Source organism: Camarhynchus parvulus, chromosome 3, assembly GCF_901933205.1.
Source record: "Camarhynchus parvulus chromosome 3, STF_HiC, whole genome shotgun sequence".
Taxonomy (NCBI): domain Eukaryota; kingdom Metazoa; phylum Chordata; class Aves; order Passeriformes; family Thraupidae; genus Camarhynchus; species Camarhynchus parvulus.
This window is the reverse complement of record NC_044573.1, coordinates 41,914,097-41,930,402: the sequence shown is the minus strand read 5'-3', so window position 1 is coordinate 41,930,402 and position 16,306 is coordinate 41,914,097. Positions and strand designations below refer to the sequence as shown.

The window sequence follows — 16,306 nt, the reverse complement described above, 5'->3', positions numbered from 1 at the left end:
AATTAACTGATGGTTGGCAAGGCTTTTTCTGAAATTTGGGCTGAGAAATCAGCATCTGATTGGCAAGTTAGAAATAAGCAATGTATAAAGGTATTAATATGTTGTGCCAAACTTTTGATGGTATGGTATGTTACGTTGCTTGATTGTGTATGCTTATGAAATGTGGTTCTATCCAAAGCAAGTAGAAATCTTGTGTTGGCCATTGCATTGAAGAGCTTGGGAAGGAGGGGCGTAGGTCAGGTTACTGAACTCCCTAGAAGGTCATGGAAGATGTAATCCATGTACATAGCTGTGTGCTGATTCTATTAATAGTGTAAGCAGCTATGTCAACTCTCAGTTTTTCCTCTCTCTCTTCCTGTCTGAGTTCATTTTTCATCTCTGTTCCGAGTTCAGTTTGCCTTCACTTTGCCAAGCTTTCCAACTTTGCTGTTAAAACTTGGCAGGATACAAGAGAGGGTGACCTGTGTTTGTCATCCTTGCCTTCAGTTGCTTGGTTTTTTTTCCTGAAAGAGCAGATTACTCTGTTCTTACAAGAAGATGGCACAAATAGCAAGTGTATGCTGCAGTTAGGGTTTATTAGTTTGGGTGGTTGTTGGTTTCTGTTTTGGTATTTGGGTTTTTCTTGCCTTCACTCTGCAGCTGGGTGTTTACCATATCTGCAGAGAAAAATGCAGAAGAAAATAATGGTTCCTAACTCCTTTGCTAATGGACAAATTGAATGGCTGTAGTGGTAATTTAATATTAGGAGAAAGGGCTTAAAGATCAGTGATTCAAAGCTGCTGCAACATGTCAATTTTTTTCTTTATTTTAGTTTCTAATTTAGAGTTTCCTCTCTTCTCTTGAGGATGTGTAATGCCTTGATTAATTTTTAAGATGCTAAGTAGCAGTTTGCTTTTCCCTTGCATGTTCTGCAGTTGATGATGACTGCAAGGCATGAATTTTTAATAAAAAATCTTTGCAGGGCCTGATATTTCTCTCCAGCTTTTCTAGTTTCACATTGTTGACGTATGTGAAAACTTGATTCTCTAGCATTGCTTACTAAACCGTGGAGGATAACAGCAGGAAATTTTACTCAGATGGAAGTTAGTATAGAAATATTTAGATTAGCTGTATCTCAGGTTTATTTTACCTTTTTTTAGATTGCTCTGTTTTGGGTAAGGCAGACAGGAGTTTCTCCCTGTTGACATTTTGTTTCTAGTTGCAAGTTTCTGTCTATGCTTGTGAAGGATTTCTGTCCTAAATTTGCCCTAAACCAGGACACTTATGAATCCAAGCCAAGTTGTACCATGCTAGCATGTGTAAGTCAGTAATCTTGATCCTCTTCACAGAAGGTGATACTAAACCAGTCTTTTGTTCTTTTGATTTGACTGTTACTTTGTTCAACTTGTGAAAAATCATAGCTTGATGTGTGCTTAAAATGAAATATATTTCCTGGGAGCTCTTGTTTGTCAGGGATTAATAAATTTTTGAAATAGAAATACATCACAAGCCAGACAGGGTTGGGTCATTTTTAAATTTAATTCTATTTTTCTTTGGTTCTTCATTGTAGTGGTGTGTGAAGTTTTTTTCTTTGAATAATCTGTCAGATGTCCAATGCCAAGGATTTCCAGTGAAGTCTTTGTGAGCACATCTGATAAATTTTGGTAGGAAGTCATCGGTCTTGCATTTAGACATCTTGTTTGGCTCACTGAGATTTGCAGTTCCTTCAGCAAACAGCAAAAGTGACATCTCCTTGACTGATGCAGCTTTAATCTGAGATTAACAATAAAGTTTAAATATATTAAATATTTAATATATTTATTTAATAGATTAATAGAACATGCATCCTCTCCAGTATATGTTTGTGGTTTTGGGGGTTTTCCCTCCTTAGAGAATTTTGTGTTCTCATTTAACTGGTATTCTCCTCTCTTTCCTAAGAGTTTGCTTTGATGTTTCCTTTTTTTTTTAAGGAGAGATACCTAAGCTTTCAGGCATCCAGCTGTGAGGGGAATGGAGAGGATAGAAGATAAAGCTTCAGTTTGTTTACCTTCAAGTCTTCCTTCTTTATAGATGGGAGAGGCTGTCATACATTTGTGTGAAAAGAGGCTGAGATTAGTCCCAAACAACACAATGTTTTCAGCTGTACTGTTATGCTGTGCCTCCCAGGGCTGTCTTAGTTGATGTCTTTACATAGTAAAAAAACTGTATGGATATGGTTTATTCCCTCTGATGCTACCTTTGTGCATTTTATTATTAATTAGAGTAATGTCTGACACACTAAGGATGCCTATTCTTAGCAGAAAATCTGTGGTTTCAATTAGTTCTTCTGTTAACAACTTAATGTTGCTTTTTGATCTGATGGCCTTATTTTCCAGACTTAGAACATTTGCACACAGAACATCTGTATACAAATAGGGATCAGCAGGAGCTTTACCATGTGAGTACTTCAGCCTTGATAAGACACAAGCTGGGCAGATATCAGTGTGGGGAGGGCACCTTCATGCTTTCTTGATTACTCATGAATTCCAGGGGGTATCTTAGGACAGCGCTCATGTGCTAGACACGAGTGCTCAGCCTAAAACGGAATGCTCTTGGGTTAAAGAAGGTTAATATTAAAAGTTGTTGGCACAGGAATCCTGTGAGTGAACAAATCCAGTGTAACTTAAGTACATTCTTTGCAGAAAGTAAGTTTACTGAATGCTTAAGAATAGTAATGCCCAAGAAGGACAAAAGAGGAGGCTCCTTTTCTGTTAAGAAAATGCAAGTAATACCTTGAGTTGAATTAACTGATTGCTTCTCTGGGACAGCTGATGAGCCACCCAACTGGGTGTCTCTTTGTTTTGGAAGGCTAGGAACTTTATTGTTCATAGCCCAAAATGTTAGAGAATCTTTGACTTCGAGGTCTCAAATGCCTGGCTGTACTGACCGCCACTAACAGTGTTTGGGGAAAAAAAATTGCCACAGACAAAAATTTTTCTTACTTCTTGATATACATGTCTTTGCTTTCTTATTTATACCGTAAAATGTTAAAACAAACAACAAAGGCTTTGTTATTTATGTGGATCACTTCTTTGTCCTGTCCACGTGGGTAATCTTGCACTACATGACAGTTTGGCATGAGCTCACTTCATACTGTTGCACAAAGCAATATATGTCCCATGTCCAATAAATCGTTACATTTTGTACCTTTCCTTATCATGTGTTAACTGGGGACACGGCAGGGGCAATGTATGTTATGCTACAGCAGCTGAGTTGCAAATTTATTTGCTTTCCAGTTTGCTGCTGAGGGCTGAATGATTCTCAGTGTTATAACAAATACATATTAGATAAGTTATCGCAGCAAAACTGTTTCTCGTCGCTTGGCATTGATGATAGGAGGTGTTTGAGACTCTGAAGTGAAAAACAAGAGGTCTTTTTAAAAAAACTGAAAGTATTTTAGACTCAAATAGTTGTATGAAATGGATATGGCTGCTTTTTATGTGAAATTGGTGACAACTGGTGTTTCCTCAGACATTCCAAAAAGTGTTGTTGGTCCTCTATTTCTTCAGCAGTGTGGTGTGAAGTATTGTTTTGTTGCCTTGGAGTCTAACTCCTCATTATTAAAATGAGAATTTACATTGCTCCAGCTGCTTGATCTCAAAGTTCACCTCATTCTGAGAGATTTTTAGTTTTCACACAGTATCAGGGTTTAATTTGCATGATATGTCTCAGCAAAGCCCCTTAAAGTAAAACTTTCCTGCTATTAGGAATACTGTTCCAGAGTTGCACCTGGATCTGCTTTCAGAACTGTTCATGCTCCATGAGACCTTGGTATGGTTTATGTGGTACATGGGACTTTTTTATCAAGATTGTTGGCTTTCAGTGGAAACCAAATATCTTCCTCTTCCAGCCCAGCTTTGCTTTTGTTTTCTTCCTTTTTTTTTTTTTCCCTAAGAAAGGAAATTACAGAACCCTATTACATTATTTGGTATCTTTAACTCACTGTTTTGATTTCTGTGGGTTTATCTTCCTGAAGCAAAACTGATAAGTCACAACTTTGCCAAATATTAGATCACATTCTTGATATGTGTAAAATTTTCTTAACATGAGGCCTGTAATCATAAAGGCATTATGATTACAGCAAAGAGGCTAGGAAGCTGAAGCCTAATGAAAATTAGAAGTATATTTGGATTTTGTATTTTTAAATACTTTTCATGCAGTGTAGTCACTTCCAAATGATGTGAATGAAGTTTGGCTTTATTTTTAGGGTTCTTTAAAGTCACAGGCTTACAACTTGGCAAGTACTGTGTTCTGATTTCAGCCTAGACATAGCTACTAAAAATTGCTGTTTCCATTAGTAGAGTATATATGGAAATAAAGATTTTTAAAAGGCTGCTGCTATAGCAAAATCCATTCTGCTTACATGTGATATTCAAAAATTTTATCGATTGAACTGCAAGTACTTTAAACTGTTTCTCAGTTTGCACAAGGCACAGTTTATCCAGTTACCTGCACTGAATGTATTCCTTAACACTTGCAAGTAATACAAAGTGTGGAAAGCTGTATTTATAGCATATAAAAGGAGGGGGAGGAAATTAAAATTACCAGTCTAAAGCAAAAAAATCACTTTATTGGGAAAATTTTTTTTGTGTATTACATTAGAGTTGAAAGAGTTTGCAATGCAGAGCTCAGACTTAGAGTTCTAACTTAACTGGGCTAAATCTAGACAGAAATGTTTGTTTACATTATCTTTTTCATACAGCAGTCAGTCATTGATATTAGCAGTATGTTGGTTTGTTGGTAGAAAGTCACCTTTTGGTTGGTTTTTGGTTTGGTTTTCTTTTTTTTTTTAATTCATGCTGCGATTTCTTGCAGGTAGGATATTGTCACTGTGAGTACTGTGGTGACAGTGGGTGACCTGACTTGGCAAACTTTGTTCTGATCTCTTTCAAAAAAGTGAAATAGTTATTATTTCTAGCAAAGGCATAAAGATACAGAGATGTGCTGTGCAATGAACCAGCCACGTGCTCTGATAGCTAATCAAGCTAATCAGGCCATCTGGGAGCAAGAGCCACTTTGTTTCACACGCACATCCGTGTGTCTGAAGACTCAGAAATCGCCTTCCAGGGGGCTTTCAAGTCAGCTGAGCAAAATGCAGCATGGGAAGTTTAACACACTGCTGTACTGGGAGTCGTTTGATGTCAGAAGGTTATTGCAGATTGCTGCTCGGTGTCTGTTTTCCATTTCTCACTTCTTGTCTAAAAAGGATGTTTTTGTTGTACGTGTAGGTTTGTTTCAACAAAGGTTCAAAGACCTCCTATGTACAGGACAAAACACAAGCCCAAGAATGCTCTTGGGGTGATCGAGTAACATGGGCTACTGGTTTTGTCTAAAAGTCTCCTAAAAATAGAAGTTTGACAGCATTTTTTGAGAAGGAATTCTTTGCATTGGAAACACAGGGGAAAAAAAATAGATAAAAAGATAGCTGTCTGAACTTGAGCCTGGAAGATTTCTTATCACAAGGAGAAGCTATTTAATTACACACAATACATTCTTCCTCTCTTCCATGTCATTCAGGGGAGGGAAGTCTGAGTGATTAGTCACAACGTGAGAGTAGCCCCACCTTCCATGCCTTAATTAAGTGTTCCTCTCAGTGTCTCTCATGCCTTTGTTGTCAACTTCTGTTTGAGTTCTAAACCAGTTTTTAACTAGAAAGAAAGCACAGCTAAAAAATTTCTTTGCACGTTATTTCTGGTTTAATTTTTCTATTGCTTATGTATTAATTACTTAATAATTAATGTAGATAAAATGTACACTTTTCCCACACACAGAGATAAAAGTAATTCTTGTATTTGATTCTTTGACTCCAGGCTATGGTGGCTTGTTATCCAGGCAATGGAACAGGTTATGTGCTCCATGTTGATAACCCAAATGGAGATGGAAGATGTGTTACATGTATATACTATCTTAATAAGGACTGGGATGCCAAGGTATGCAATGATTTCTTTCTAAAATGTTTTTTACCTCCATATATATGTATGTGTATATATATATAGTTACTGCACCTTTGCTTGAGGTTTTTGTTCATGTCCTTATTTCTGTGCCTTAGTTGTGATTTTACATTGTGTTAACTGTAGTTGTCCTTTGCCTCCCTAATTCTGTTGTTAGTGAGAGCAGATAGAGATGAAGCATTTATTTTCAAGGTTTTGCATGATGTCAGCAGGACCTTCTTGACAGTAAGATTGGAGGAAAGTGGTAAATGCCTCCCTATATACACTGAGAAAGGCAATTTCATACATTCTTATTTTAAATTTTCCTTATATTCCTGTTGAATCTTGAGTTTGCTCTGTGTGGAACTAGATTGCTTATTTGAGTATGCTTATAAAAAGAAAGATGCCATAGCTTGGGAGCATTTTCAAATAAGCCAAGAGTTACAGTCATTGCTACATCAGTATATATAGTTCAAAGCAGCACAAGTCTTGTATCACTGTAGGTACAGGGTGTAGAACAGTTTTATACCACAGTTCGAGTAGTCTAAGAATTTACTGCTAGTGGCTATGATAAAGTGAATTTTTAATAAGAATTTTCCTAGTGATTCAATGGACTAATTAGATTTGAAGAACAATGTAGGTTAATGAGACCATGAAAGAGTAATGCAAAGATAGCTTTGCTCATTCTTTAATTTCTCTGCCATTAATGATGGAAAAGTTTATTCTCATAGTGTATGGGAAAAAAAAACAAGATAAAACTACTGATGCTTCATCATGCTAAGAGAGTAGCATGTGGAAGAGTACATGGGAGCAGTCAGATTCTGTGCATAGCATCCACCACATATGGACAACACAAATTGCAGACGAGAGTTATTTTCCTTTTTTCCCTAATAACATATTTGCATAAAACTGATAGATCAGAAAGCTGAGTCAGATGGATACACTTCAAGCTTTCTGTTTCTGATATGCTCTTTGACATGTCAAATTGAATCTTACAAGTAGAAAATATTTTTTTTTGCCATGATAGCATCTTTGCATGTAAATGGACTGATTGTACTAAACATCTTAAAGTGCAGCTTTGGGGATTTTTAGCTGATTTATGGTTTCTCTCTTCGAAAAAAAAAAGAATACATGCCAGAGTGTAGAAGTCCAGCAAATTGCATTTTCACAATCATTGTGAGAAATTTACAAGCTGGGTATTTAATTTATGAACAAAGGCATTTATTTCCTGCAAAATCTATTTCAAATTACAAATTAATATACTACCAAGTATATTGTTTATTGAAAAAAGAATCTCAAACTTTTTTAGGAGAAGAAATGGATCTAAATTGTCACTTGTTTGCTGACTTAGATCACAGATGCCCTGTCATTTATATCAAATTGCCTTGTTAGTACTTGCATTGTTAAGTCTGTTATGACATGAAGGTCTATGATGGCCATCTATAGTTAGATTTAACAACATCAACACCATCAATAGGAAGAAGTTAGTGTGACTTAAATATGGTTAACCCCATCTATTTGTGCTTATTTCTAGGCATACACAGATAGGTTCGACTGTTTTCAAAACCTGGAAGAGATCTAAATTGACCATGAGTAGTACAGATTCAAGCTTTAGTTTGAAGTTTCCTACTCTTTCCTTATTTTAATTACACATAAACTTGTACTGCAGTTAAATGAAATAATCTCTTTAATGGGGAAAGGTGAAACTCAGATGTGAAATAAAATGTTTCTCCCATCTATATTGGGGTGTTTTTAGCCACCTGTGTAATATTAGTCAGTCTTGTCCATTTTTGTTTTGTTAATAGTAATGCATCAACCCCCCCATCTAACTCACAGCTTTTACTTAAACATGAAAGGATGTAGCATTCTGAAATCATTCAGTGAAAAATGTGTTTAAACATTTTGTTAAATGAAATATATTGATGGAAAAGCCATAGATTCATAATTTCTATGGCACATGATAAAGGCTTTTGTTTCAGTTCCAAGTGTCCGAAATATTTTCAAATGTGATATTCAGAATTTTTAAATACAATGAGACATGGCTCTCAAGCATTGTTTGTAAATATTTCATTTGCAGGTAAGTGGAGGCATCCTTCGGATATTTCCAGAAGGTAAAGCCCAATTTGCTGATATTGAACCCAAATTTGATAGACTGCTATTCTTCTGGTCTGATCGCCGCAACCCTCATGAAGTACAGCCAGCATTTGCTACAAGGTAGGAGTGATGGACTCTACTGCATGGTGCCTATCTTAGCAAGAAATGAGAAATTAGGACGCTGTGAATTATTACTCCTGACAAAAAGGAGAGTGGTTTCTGCTAATGGGTGATTAGGCTTCCACTGTGTTGCTGAGTTTGTAGTGTTGCCTGATCTCTTATTTTGGAAAAAACCTCTTGAGTGTGTAGGTGGGAAGTTTCTGAGCATGTGCTTGGCAGAACTCTGTGGGAGCACACAGAGCCATATGCAGGCCCCAACATAGCCAAAGGGTGCCATCTTCATTATTTCTCTGTAGTGGCTTTATACCCTTCTGACTTGCTTTTGTCCTTACCATCCTACTGTGTTACTGGAAGATTGACTGGGTACTTCAGTTTAATGTTCCCTCTTGTTGGCAGGGAGCTGTCAGAAAATAATAATTTTCAAGCTAAGCTACCATATCTAATTTGGGAATTAGGTGAGGGTTGTGGAACAGAAACAACCATCAATACACAAATATTTTTATGGCGTATTAGAGGAGTTGTTCCCAATCTGAAACACAGGGGTACTTGATCTCTCTTTTGTCCCTCAGTGCAGGGCAGTGGTTGATGCTAAAGGTACCTACATTGACTGCCCCCCCAATCCCCCATGATAAGTGACATTTCCAGATAGTGGCAATAGGTAAATCATTTGATCCAGACTTCCTGTTCCCCATGTTTTAACATGTTTGGATGGCCAGAGCACGGAACATTGACTGGAGCTGTGAGATAACACAGCTGCGTTTGCAAGAAGTAACTTGAAACTTGAAGCATATCCTCTTGCAGCTTTTCCAGAAGCTGTACCACTTTCCCCTCCCCCTCTCTACTCCCAGAAGAGTCATGGTGAAATGCCATTTACTAAAGCTCCTTAAAGTCTTTTCTCAATAGATGGCAATTTGTATTTAAAACCTCTACGGACAGTGGAAAACCAAAGGAGCCGTGTAAGAAGGGGTAGTAAATTGTCCCTTGTGGCAAATATCCAAAAAAAATGATACTGCAGTGTGACTCAGTGATGAACTTGACCTAGTAAAAAGATGAGGTCACAGGGCAAGGTGATGTGGGCAGAGACTTTATTCTGGACAAGAACCATAAATAGCATTGGGAAAAAGAGTGTAAACTTAGAGCATCAACGTCACCCTTTCAATGACTTTCCAGATAATACCTACTAGTAGGAAAAAGCCCCAAACCCGCTGCTTGTTTATGAAAACTTTGTCAGACTGTGGAAGCATCATCTTGTTTAGGTTGTGTTTCATGTCAAGTGTTTCACTGGTATTTTGCTTCATAATTCAGGAGTTCTTTTTTCTTCTGTTTCCTTAGGTACGCAATAACAGTGTGGTATTTTGATGCAGATGAAAGAGCACGAGCTAAAGTGAAATATCTAACAGGTAAGCTCTTCTTAATATCATGGTTACTTTTTTGTGGGAGAGTAGGTAAATGTAGCCTCATCTCATTGGCCCATCCTCTGCACAAAAAGAGAGAGAAAGTGGCATAACTCAGGTTTTACAGGGAAGGTGACCCAGGGATTCAACTCCTGGGCAGTGATTCATGAAATTCAGGTCAATGCCTGTCCTGCGTATACTTCCTCTGAGGCCTGAGGGTGCTCAGTATTTTTACATGGGGGATACAGTTTCTCCCTACTCTTGTCTCCCTAATATATATGGAGGATGAATACACCAGAGACTGTAAGGCACTGCAGAACTGAGAGCTCTGGAAATAGTGTCGATTGAATATAGGGATTCAACAAGTGAGTACAACTTTACTTGACTAGAATTTTTATATTGGAAAAACAGAAGCCTAAAATTAAAATCTGTATTCAAAGAATGGACTTACTTCCTTCATTTCCAATTTCACCTATCTAGCATCTGTTTTCCTTCTCTGGCTTCTCCCCCAAGAGGAAGTTGATCTAATTTTCCTGTTCAAATTAGCATTATAAGGAGAAACGGCCTAAGACTTCTGTCATGCTTGTAATTGCCATCACAATTTTGTGTTTATTACAATAGTTTAAAAATAACCCAAAATCAGGTGTACAACAAGTGCACACAGACACACACACACACAAACATGGCTTTGTCAAGAGCTCTGAAACCAATGATGTTGAAAACGTGTGCCAGTCATTTCCAGCTGAGACTTCCATTTATTGCTGTCTGGAGCTCCCAAGCAGCCCCAGAACTGTGTACAGTTCAGCCAAGTCCCTCTTGGTGCTCTCAGTGTCCGTGCATTTTGGGAGTGGTGAGAGCAGTGCAGCTCCTGCCTGGCTTTTGAAGGGAACCCCTCAGCTCCAGCCAGGCAGGCTGCCCCAGGGCTTGGTGGCACATGCCTGGCAAGGCACAGGTAACTTCCCAGGCAGTCAGCCTGCCTGGCCTCCACAGGAAGTCTGTCTGTATCTGAGCCAGCCTTCATGTCACCAGTGTGCAACTCTGCAGCTCCTGGAATCAGCCTTGCTGGATCAGAACTTTGTAGCCTCTGCACAGCTTCAGCTGCTGCCCTTTCAAAGGGACTACCGAGAAATGGCTGGGGTGGAGGGCTCAAGCCTGAAGGGAAGGTGCTCCCCCTTCTGCCCACCTCCCTTTCCAGGGTCCCCCTAAACTGCAGGCGCTTAAGGAAGGAAGGCTGGGTTGTTTAAATTTCACAGAATCACTGAACCACTTAAGTTGGAAAGGACCTCTGAGGTCATGAAATCCAGCCGATGACTGAACACCACCCTATGAACTAGATAATGGCACTGAGATGGTGCTGCCAGAGATGGTGACTACTGCCTCCCTGTGCAGCTCATTCCAATGTTTAATCACCCTTTCTGTGAAGAAGTTCCTCCTTCAGTATTGGTTTTCTCTGTAATGGGTTTAAATCACCATATTGTTGTGGTTTCAGTTTCCAATTGAAATTGAAATTGCATTCTTTGCTCTGTATCTGCAGCAAGAATTGTGCAAGATGCATATTATTTCTACAATAATAGGTGAAATTATAGAATGAAATATCATAAAATAGAAACCTATTCATTTTTTGGATAAGTGTCAGTCTTACTAAAGCCATGTAGAATATGTGTGAGTTTTTCTTGCTTATGGGATGTTGTGTTTTGATAGTAAAATTTTATTCTGGAAAACGATGTAGACTGTTAGACTGTACTTGGATAAATGCTGAAAAATACCATTTTCCTTTTCATATTTCTGCAGGTGAAAAAGGTGTGAGGGTTGAACTTAATAAACCTTCTGACTCAGTTGGGAAAGATGTTTTATAAGCCTTTGATTTAGCAACTCCCCTTGCTGTTCGCCCTGATAAATCTCTATGCTATCTATTAACTTTTGAATGTGAATAACAAGATAAAGGAAAATCAACAACAAACATCTTAATACGGAAGCAAACAGTGTTTCAATGTTGCATCAAAAAGAAGGTTCTTTGACTGCTGAAGCATTGTACTATGTGATTGTGACTCCAGGCCTGTGACTGCTTATGTGAAGAAGATAAGCAATCAGTAAGAAACACCATATGCATCTGGACATAAATAAGTGCCCTACATAGAATTTGTCCATCCTTATATTTTGCCAGACCTGTCATTCAGCTGAATCCATTTCATCTCTCCCTTTTTTTATATGGTAAAAGTTTGGATTTTGGGTAATTTTTGTATGACCAGGTACAGTTTATCAAAATTGAGTCTTAAAAAAAAAAGAAAAACTGATAAAAAGGAAAAAAATTACAGTATTCTCCAATATAACGTGGATCTATTTTTGTAAAACTGTTCATACTGTTCTCCTCTGCCATGAAAGACCTAATTTAATGTAAGGGTTGCCAGTAACTGATAATCACTTTAATTTTTTTTTACAACTTAATTCAGAAAAGGAGCACTTTAATTACCAGCTAAAAATCTGATTGTTTTATATCATATCTCACACTAATCTTAACTTTTAAAGATTGCTGCTGTATTGGTTTGTTTTTTTTTTTGACTATGTTCTCTTGAACCTTATTAACAAAAGCAAATCAGTATCTTGCTATTAGTAACATTCAGTTTGTGGTTTTGTATGTTGAATCCACAGAGGGGAAGTTTCTGTCTCTCTTCTTTTTTCTTTGGTTTCTTTTTTTTTATTTTTGGAGGGGGGATGTTTGGTTGGTTTTTTTTGTTTTTTAAGTGACTGGCACTAAGTGAACGTGACACTATCAGTTGCTGTCATTGGCTTTGGGGACCTAGTAAATACCATCGAGTTACAAGAATATACAAGGGCTTTCCTAGGCTATTAGAGGTACCCAGAACCTCCTTACTTACTTGACAGAAATTTTTTGAGCTTTCTCCGTTTTCTAAATGATTCTTGCCACCCCCCTTTCCCTTGTATATAAGTTAATAGAATATCTAAAATTCGCTTTTTTAGATTTCCTTTTCCAATGTTGGTGTCCCATGCAGTCTGTAAGTTGACACCTTGATCTATTATATGGTATCAAGGAGGTGGTCAGCACACTGAAGCTGAAGTGCATCACTCTGTAAGCTCCTTGTGCAATAATACGTCTTTAAATTTTCGCTGTTGCTGAAGGATTTCCCCAAAAAGGCACTGCCTTTTGATCAATACTGAGGTATATATTTAGTAAGAAAACATTTGCTTTCTTTTACATTGTTTTTATTTTATCCAGAAGATGAGATATCACAGAATAAAAGTGAGATGTGCAGAAACTGTGATATTCTTATTTTTAAGAAATGGATGTTTTGGACACAGACTTTTTTTCTTCTTCTTTCCTTTTTTTTTCCCTGAGCTTTAAAAGCTTGAGAAAACAAAAGCAAACTTATCAAAGACAGCATTCATATTTACAGGAGTTTGGGGGTTGTTCACCTTACCCACTGCAGTTTTCTATCTGTCCCTTATTTCCTTACTTAGCCAAAACAATGTGAGTGTACAGAAATATTTCTGTATATATTACAACTTGTGACAATTTTAGCATCTGTATAGTTTGTATTCAATTAAAGACCCTTTCTATGGAAAGCTCAGTAATTTTTTATTAAAAACATTACTATTGTTCATGTAAAACATGAAAAAGCTAATTGTTTAGTAACAAACTGACAGAAGGGGAGAAAAATTCAGTATTGGTATATCATTTAGGAGAACCAACAGAAATCCCAGCTTTGTTTTGATTTCACTTTTCCTTTTTTTAGTAAGTTCTTGCCCTGTACAGTTCTCTTCCTCTTTCCTCTTTTCTTCCCAGAGAAACAGACAGGATACCTTTACTGTAAGTGCCTCTGCCAACCTGGCCAAGGAGTGCAAATCTTCATTACTGTCTGGTCTGCAGTGCTTTTAGGCTACCAGTGAAACAAGCAAAAAAGTCACCTCTTCTACTTCATCTTCATTTAGTACTGCCTTTAACAGAAGTTTGGTTTTGTTTTAGAAATGTAAGCATAAGCCTTTAAACTCATTTCAGTCCCTCTGTAATTCAAACTGCTGCAGTCAAACAGCGTATCAAATTCTAATCACACTGTAAGTTTGTGCTTGCCAGACAGTTTTAAAAAGTGCTTAATTTTTCACTCCATGTAAGTCATTACAACAGGGTCAACAAATCAGGTCAGCCATTTCTTCCATGTCCTTTAGAAACTGTTCATTTCATGTCGGTTGAATATTCAGTCTTGAGCATCACCAAGCAGGTCCTTGTTTTAAAACTATTTTTTAAACTGTCTTATGATCTGTATGTGTCTAGTCCTGGTTAAAAATAAAGCTTCATAATGCTATTTTTATTCATGATGTTAGCTGGCTGTGAAATATGAGACCTTTATCTATAGCAGGCAAAGAAATTCAGGATTCATTTACAGGTTGCCTATAAAGTTGTGTAATTTCAAAAGCAGTGTTCATTATGAAACATCTCCTCAAGTTGCTTGTAAAGCTAATCTAATTAAAAAAGATGATGTATAAAGGTTCTTGAAAACTACGTGGTTATTTGTAATATTTTTAACTTTTAAAACTACTCTGTAGCAACTAAGTTATGAATGCCTCCTGATAAAGGGGGTATGTGGAATTTTGGTTGTTTTGTTGTGGGTGTTTGGTTGGGATTTTTGTTTGCATTGGGGTTTTTTGTTGTTTTGGTTTTGGTGGGTTTTTTTTTTTTTTGGTGGTGTGTTTTGGTTTGGTTTGTTTTTTTTTTTTAATCAGAGCTGATTCTGCTCTGGAGAAGGATTTGGGACTTTTTTTCTTTAGACTGCCTACAGTTATCTGGGTGTGGTCACCATTTTCCTGATGATTTCCTCCCTCAAAAACAGAACCCTTTTCAGGCTTTCTGAAGAGTGATTATGATGTAGAGTCAGCTCAAGTTTTTTCACCACTTTTGACAGGTATGTGAGGTACAGAATGAGTCACATTCAAACAGGATGTGTAAAGTTTCATGGGATGTCCTCAGTTTTACATGGCTCCCAATGAATTGTGGGCCCTTGAGAGAGGTAGAGGCTGCAGGTGCAGAACTGTAAGAGATAGCACACACTATTCCTCCTCTTTTGATGAGCTTTTGGCTTTTTATTGGCTGTGTGGTTATCAAGGAAGCAGCTGTCCGGCTGGGCTTCTGACATCACTCTAGCTTTTGTGAAGCCCCCTGCCTGTGTTTGTCTGTCTTCAGCTAGTTCAGAAAGAGTTACCTGGGTCTTCAGATGAGTCTCCAGCATTAGTGCACCTTTCATGGCACTCGGGTGCCAGTTGTGCACATTTCTGCTCTAAGGTGATGGTTCTTGGCATTTTCTTAGGTTGAAACACAAGTGTAGCAGCACTGAGCTGATGGCAAAGTGCTTTGAAGCTTTCTCCATGTTCAATGCTATATAACTTCTTACAAGTTCTCTTGAAAGTACCTCTTCCCCATCCTAGTTTTACTTTGAACAAGGAAGGAGCCTTTCTTGAAACCATCCTGTGTAGACCTGGTTTGGGTTTTGTTTTGTTTTTTAAATTATCACATGGTTGAGCACAATATGCTGGGGGATTGTTTTGCATAGTAAATTTAAGCACTGCACCAGGGAAAATAGTGTTTCTCTTGGGTGTTTCTCAGAAAAGACATTTGCAGATTTCAGAGCTGACAGCCTGTATCATATGTAAAACATCTGGCTTTGCTGACCACTTCAGGGTCAGGAGTGGAAAAATCACATCTCCATCCTACTGGTAAGTATGGCCAGACTGAAAAGTGCCATTTCTGTGCATGCTGAATGCTTTGAAGAAGAGGGGAGAAGGCCAAGTGAAGAGAGCAAACTCAAAGTCACAAAACTCCAGGAGTCTCCCATTTGCACCTTGCCTGCAGGCATGCAGATAGCAGCGTGCTCTTGCAAATACTTAGTATGAATTTATGAGTACTGAGCAGCAAAGACTTTGAATAACTTTGTGTCTTAGCTGGATTTGGATCTCACCTGCTGTTGGGAGGGGATGGGCGTCAAAGTATGGATCTCTGGGTCTCCCATTGTCAGCTTTTTTTTTTTCCACATGTAAAGCTTGAATGTAAGTAATTACTGCACATGTACTGAAGTCTGTTTGTACAGGAGTTGTGTTCACTCTGGAACATCTGCTGCATCAGAGTTGCTTGACCCTGTCTGTTAGGGGTGGATAGTAGCTGACAGGAGCAGGTTTCAAGGTCCTCTCTCCTACCAGCCAAAACCAGTTCCAGAGAATTTGCTCTGTTGACTTTTACTACCGCTTACTGAGTTTCATCAGGCTTTTCCTGATGGCTTTGAAGTTGAGTGAATATACAGAACATTTATCCCTTTCCTGAAATATGAAAAAAGAACCCCAAAGTCATAGCTCCCAAATGAGTTGGCTCTAAAAGTGGAAGGGACAGATGAGATGTAACTTGGCAACCTGTTGGGAATAGACTCAAGTCTTTAGCAGGAGAGGGAGGAAGTAATGAGTTGAATAGAAATGGTAAGGTAGGATGTGGAGAGACTGGCACATGAGACCAAGATACAACATGTTGGGTGGTATGAGGAATATGGGACAGTGCAATTAAAAACACTCTATAGATGTCTGCTTTGGGAGGAACATGAAGTGTGGGGAAAAGGAATGCACAGTGTGTTTGTCTCAGAAAAGACAGTTGCTGCATCCCATCCATCCTTTTCTTCATGCATGTGTGTTGCAAACAAGCATATTTTTATCTCTGAAGATGAGATGTTCATAACTTTACTTGAACTAGGAGCTGGT

At 38.0% G+C, this 16,306-nt stretch overlaps 1 protein-coding gene across 1 annotated transcript in view; it reads left to right on the top strand.

Annotated features, from left to right (window-relative positions):
- The window catches only part of EGLN1 (egl-9 family hypoxia inducible factor 1), a 34,395-nt gene extending 20,326 nt beyond the window's left edge, over window positions 1-14,069 (top strand). Inside the window, exons 2-5 of the mRNA XM_030944892.1 lie at window positions 5,829-5,948; window positions 8,026-8,162; window positions 9,495-9,562; window positions 11,348-14,069. Coding sequence (XP_030800752.1) covers window positions 5,829-5,948; window positions 8,026-8,162; window positions 9,495-9,562; window positions 11,348-11,412 — 390 coding nt within the window. The 3' untranslated portion in view covers window positions 11,413-14,069. The remainder of the gene's footprint in view (window positions 1-5,828; window positions 5,949-8,025; window positions 8,163-9,494; window positions 9,563-11,347) is intronic.
- Window positions 14,070-16,306: the final 2,237 nt, after the last annotated feature.